Source organism: Zingiber officinale, chromosome 1A (assembly GCF_018446385.1).
Source record: "Zingiber officinale cultivar Zhangliang chromosome 1A, Zo_v1.1, whole genome shotgun sequence".
Lineage (NCBI taxonomy): Eukaryota > Viridiplantae > Streptophyta > Magnoliopsida > Zingiberales > Zingiberaceae > Zingiber > Zingiber officinale.
This window is the reverse complement of record NC_055987.1, coordinates 172,263,911-172,269,233: the sequence shown is the minus strand read 5'-3', so window position 1 is coordinate 172,269,233 and position 5,323 is coordinate 172,263,911. Positions and strand designations below refer to the sequence as shown.

Genomic DNA, 5,323 nt, shown 5'->3' with positions numbered 1-5,323 from the left:
AATTAGATTAAGAGTAATTCAAATTAAACTAATTGAGTTGGACTCGATTTGATTCATGTGTTCAATGGATCTAATTTAGATTATGTTTCATTGAATCAATTTAATCAATGAATAGAGATTCATTATATTAAATTGGCTTGAATCAATGGTTAGATTTGATCAACCAATGGGAGAATTTAAGTCAAGTTTGATTTGACTTGAGAGGAAGATGAAGGGTCAAGTTTGACTTGACCATTTGCCACCTCATTTTGTGAGTTGGCATTAAGTGGGCTAATTATGATGTGTCACCTCATCAAGGCTAGCACATGTGTGTGCCACCTCATGAGGGAGATCAAGAGTTGTGACTCTTGATATCCCATGGAGGTTTAAAAGCCTTTCTGGGAAGTGACCGGCCACTTAAGTGCTTGTGTGAATTTCATTTTGTTTTGGTAACTCCCATCTTCTTCCTCCTCTCATCTTCTTCTCCCTCTCTTCCTCCTTGTCGTGACCATCAAAGGTGCTAGCACACCTTTTGTTTGGTTTACTCCATCGATTTGTTCGTGTGGATACACATAGAGGGTTGTACACTTGACAACCTTGAGATCCGGCGAACCTTGGACGAGCGGGATATGCGAAGGGCTTCGCTACAAAGGTATAAGTCTCTTCCTTGTAGATCTAGTATAAATCTAAGCTTGAAAACATGTACACGAAGTTTTTACGAAATTTTATAACTTCGCACGGATCCGGTGGCTTGGGATTCGGGGTTTCCGCAACGCAAAAACGGTTTTTGCGGCCCGAAAAACTCAACAATTGTTCTTTTGAATTGCCCATCGTAAGTATATTTTTATTTATCCTGGTAGTCAGTAGAAAATTTTTGTAGAACTTAGTCGGCCATCCAAACTCTATGTTACTCAATCTGATTAATTTTTTTATTTTATTTTATTTTATTTCTAGATGTAATTGTCCATCGAAAATAGTTTTATTGCCTCTTCTTGTTTGATGCGAAGAGTGAGAATCTATTTTTCAGAGGTGCACATGGAGAATGTTGTAGAGCGGAGAATGTGATAGTGCCCTGTGACTTGATATGATGGTAGTAATCAGAAGTTTAGTTTCTACACAGAAGATACTTACGATGATTACCTACATCATAATTAGTCGAGTTATAAAATTTAAATACCTAATAAAAAATGAAAAATGTGATAGCGATAAAGAATGTGGAGAGCATGGACTTGGATTAGTTGTACTTCTCAACTTGAGAGCCAGCCGATCGACATGGATGGGCAGTGGAGCTATCAGATTTTTCATTCAATTGCAGTAAAACGTCTTACTAATACATTATAGTTGGGATTTGAACCATCGAGACACTCAGGGGTCTGCTGAACGCTTTGCCAATGGAGTATGCCCGAATCTGTCATAGCATCTCTTTAGTTCCAAATATTGTGTAGATAGAAAAATTAAAATTATATTAAATTTAAGAAAACTCATAGCGACAGTATTAAACTTATGTATTAACCTTGTATATTTTGTTAAAGTAGTAAAGCACTCAGAAGAAATCTCAAGGAAAGCGACGACTTCAATTGGATGAAACAAATTTGATAGTTAATTATATTTTCTTTTCCTTTTGTATTTGGGAGATTTCTCCACGACCACACATCTATTTCTCTCGAAGATGAAGATGAAGAGGAAATCATATCTTTATTATTATTTTGCTCTTACACCGCAACCTTCAACGAAGTGAAGAACCCTATTCAAATGAGTTCCACGCTCAACTCCTCCAACCTCGCACTCCTCCACACTACTAGATTCATGCGCCGAACACGTTCGGTCGTCTCCTGCTCCTCCGCCGCAAGCCCAAGCAATTGCAAGCAGGATTCCGGCGGCCACGCCGAATTACTGCAGCACAAGATCAAATTCGAGACCTTGAGAGGATGCAAGTTGGGCATTTCCCGCTACCCCGACTTCGAGTACAACGCGGAGGGTGGCATCGGCACCGCGACCGCCGCTGGGACTGGCGGCGACGCGTTGCAGGTCTCCTTCGACATCACCACGCTCCACATCCCGCCGCTCAGTGGAACGACCACCAAATTCTTGGGTCTGCCGTTGCCGCCGTTCCTCAACATCGTCATTACACCGGAGCTCTTCCAGGGAACCATTAGCAGAGTCACTGGTAAGGTAACTAACTGATTAAACTCGCTAGCAGATTAAATTTTTGGTTGCATAATTTAAGATCGATGACTTCAAACCCATTTCAAATGATCTTGATAAAGACTCAATGAGTTCATTTCTCAATCTGTAAGTACTTCAATCCGTATGACTGGACAAGAACTCCAGTCCTGATAACTTTAGCTCTCTTGATTAGCTCATGATCCAATCAAATACAGCGTCATGCTCATGAGGTCAGTTTGTGGTTCCACTTTGGTAACATAGACGCTGTCAGGTTATATGCGGTCTACTCAAACGACTTTCACTGCAGAGCCCAATGTGAGTTAGTCGTTGAATGAGAATGTGAGATCAACGAAGTCGAGTTGGCTATGTATGGCCAAGGCGACATGCTTAGTGGCTTCGAGGTCTGACAAGATCTGAGAAGGATCAGTATGAGACATCTGAGGGATCATGGATGAGGAGCAATGACCTAACACAGACAAATTGACAGTGGGATGGCTTGTGGTCTATAGAGATCGGAGAAGATTATATGAGGTAAATTGAGTGGTCACAAGACGAGGAACATTAAGGCAACAAGGATGATAGTCAATGGAGGCCGATTTTGTAGGTGAATGGGTGAAGAATTGCAAGTGGAGTTAAGAGCTCATGTGCATCTGAGGGACAAACTAACCTAACACAGATGGCTGAGAGGAAAAGTTACTGATAAGTTGGGAGCCCATATTTATCAGGATTAAGAGTAAAATTCATCATAGATGAAATCAACCTTAGAATGGTCATAGTTAGTCGAATAGTATTGGAGACCAATTGACTTGTGGCTGGGAAAGCCAATACCCCAAAGTGCTTAGGGGTTTGTGGATTGAGCAATCTACTAATGACAAACATTAATTGACTGGTGTAGTCATCGACTGGGTCCAAGGAGCTAACGAACAAAATGATTTTGTTCGTAGTTGAGTCGATTGATGGTAACATCAATTGATGGTAAGTGAACATCAATTGCTTGTTGATGTGGAAAGCAGGAGCTGCTACTATGCATGCGACAATGGTTGGATCATGATAGAGTAGCCGACTGATAGGCAAACTAGTCAATTGTTGAATGACAGACAAAAACTTATAGAAAGGTTTCAAAGTCTATAAAAGGAGGGCTTCGGTGTGATTTCAAGGTTAGCTAAATAGTGTTAGTCATACCTTATTAGAAGCCTTGTATTTCCCACAACATTCCTCTTTCTGTATTCTTTGTAATCATTAAGCTTATAAAAAGTTTCTCAATATCTGGTAGTTGACTGAGAAGGAAAAAGATAGTGGTGCTTTCTGAGAGTATTCCTTTGATGAATAATAGGCCATGGGGGTTGCCAAATGATGTAAATCCATGTGTTTGTGATTGTGGTAAGCTTGTTTGTATGTTTATGTTATTTCTTCTATGTTAATCGTATTTGACCTTACTAGCTTGATAGCAAGAGTATAAGAATCATATTTGTAGATTGTAATAGCTATTCACCCCCTCTAGCTTTTCCATCCGATCCTAATTCATATTGTCTTGTCTTGATTTAAAATTGCATCGAAAGGAAAATGCTTGTAGGATTAATCTAACTTTGTTAAGAAGGTTGATTCTAAAGGGATCATCAATTTGTTTGTTATTCAAAATTGATTTAAATTGGGCTAATATGTCAATAGTCAATAGATGTCTAGATGTCAAAAGTTGTCATATGCCATTTGCTATTACTATGGAGGAAAACAAATTAGATTTAAATTTGTGCATATTCAAGGCTATAGATTATATTTATCTTAAGTTTTGTCTTTAAATGAATGATCAGATTGGATTGCAGATGACATATGTGGTGTCAATTGAGTGATCCATGGGTGCATAGGTTGTCACCCAATTGATCACAGAGGTTGACAATAGTTCTACTTGATTTTGATCTGTGCAAAATAGAAATATATTAGGGAAAGAAATTAAGGGCATTATGATAATAGCTTGAGAAGGACTTGAAATATCATGATAAGGAAATGTAGTGATTATGATTTGTGCATCGACTTATCTCTCCAAATGGGTTGTGCACAGTGACATTCTACCTTGGTCTGAGCATACTTACCCCCATGGCATGTAGATTATACCTGAAGCAGTCACTGGTAGGAAGTTTTTTGTGTTTCTTATTCGTCAGTTGCCTACTTACTAGAATCATGGGCGTAAGCGGTCTCAATTGGGAAGGCATTTTTCATGCAGTCCTAATTCGTTCGTTTTATTGGCTTCTAATTTGCTGGACTTGCTAATGTTCTTTGCAGGTAGAGTTGCAATTCAAAGCTAATTTTCTGTTCTCAGTGGGAAGCATCTACAAAGCTCCACCATTGGTGGTGGAGACAGTGCTCACCTCAGAGGAATCAAAAGGAACGATGAGAGAAGACAAGGGAGAGGGATTGGATACAGGCGGGCGGTGCAAGTTGGTCGGTGTTGCAGTCGTGGATCGAATTGATGACCTTTTCATGAATTCCTTCCTTGGGCTCCCAACTGAATGCATCGCAATTCTCAATGCCAAGATTTCAATCTCAGGTCCTGAGGTTGATGAAGAATTCAAAAATTGTTGATAGTCAGGAGTTTTTTTTTTTCCTTTCTCAAGCGGACTCAATGAGCTTTTTTAGAAGAGAATAGGAAGGATCACTTCATGTATCGCCTAACCAAAATATTATTAAAATCTAGCCATGCGAATGTAGTGTAAGTAGATATCACAACTATGCATGTTTGCTCTTGGTCATGTTTGTTAGGTCTGGTAACATCACTAAAGGGGGATGAATAGCAATTCGAAATGTGTCCTTGATTTGTGCTGGTCTACAAAGAGTTAAACATGGCAGAAATATAAAAATAAACATAAAACAATAGAGCACAAATCAATTTTACATGGTTCAAAAGTCCAAGTTCTTACTCAACAGTCTAGCGTCTTAACAATGTCACCATAATGCTTTCTCCTTCTTGAATATCTTTAGTGGAGTTATGAAGATAAAAGGATGTCTCTTTCCCTTCATCTTCCTCCTTTATGAGTGATCCTTCATCTTCCTTCTTTATAAGTGGCATTATTGTCGCTTGCCTTTATATAAGAGGCGTCCAAAGAAGCTGAAGGGGGAAGGCATGAGCAAGTAATCGGCGAAGAAGAACATACCGTGGTGGGATTTGGTTTGTGAATTTTAAAGA

General features: G+C 39.3%; 1 protein-coding gene across 2 annotated transcripts; it reads left to right on the top strand.

The window, feature by feature from the left end:
• The first annotated feature begins 1,663 nt into the window (after positions 1-1,663).
• Positions 1,664-4,866, top strand: LOC122038422. Of its 2 annotated transcripts, none has more exons than XM_042598166.1 (2): positions 1,664-2,151; positions 4,423-4,866. In XM_042598166.1, exons 1-2 carry the CDS (start codon positions 1,732-1,734, stop codon positions 4,720-4,722), a joined length of 720 nt encoding a protein of 239 aa, XP_042454100.1. In that variant the 5' UTR covers positions 1,664-1,731; the 3' UTR covers positions 4,723-4,866. The 2 variants fall into 2 exon arrangements, with proteins under 2 accessions (XP_042454100.1, XP_042454101.1); XM_042598167.1 differs by having other exon boundaries at positions 1,664-2,146; positions 4,423-4,537.
• Positions 4,867-5,323: the final 457 nt, after the last annotated feature.

Bases quoted from the DNA above. Each gene is read 5' to 3' on its own strand.
- LOC122038422 (XM_042598166.1), top strand. From the start codon at position 1,732: ATGAGTTCCACGCTCAACTCCTCCAACCTCGCACTCCTCCACACTACT. The intron at 2,152-4,422 runs GTAACTAACTGA...TGTTCTTTGCAG, and splicing joins TTAGCAGAGTCACTGGTAAG to GTAGAGTTGCAATTCAAAGC.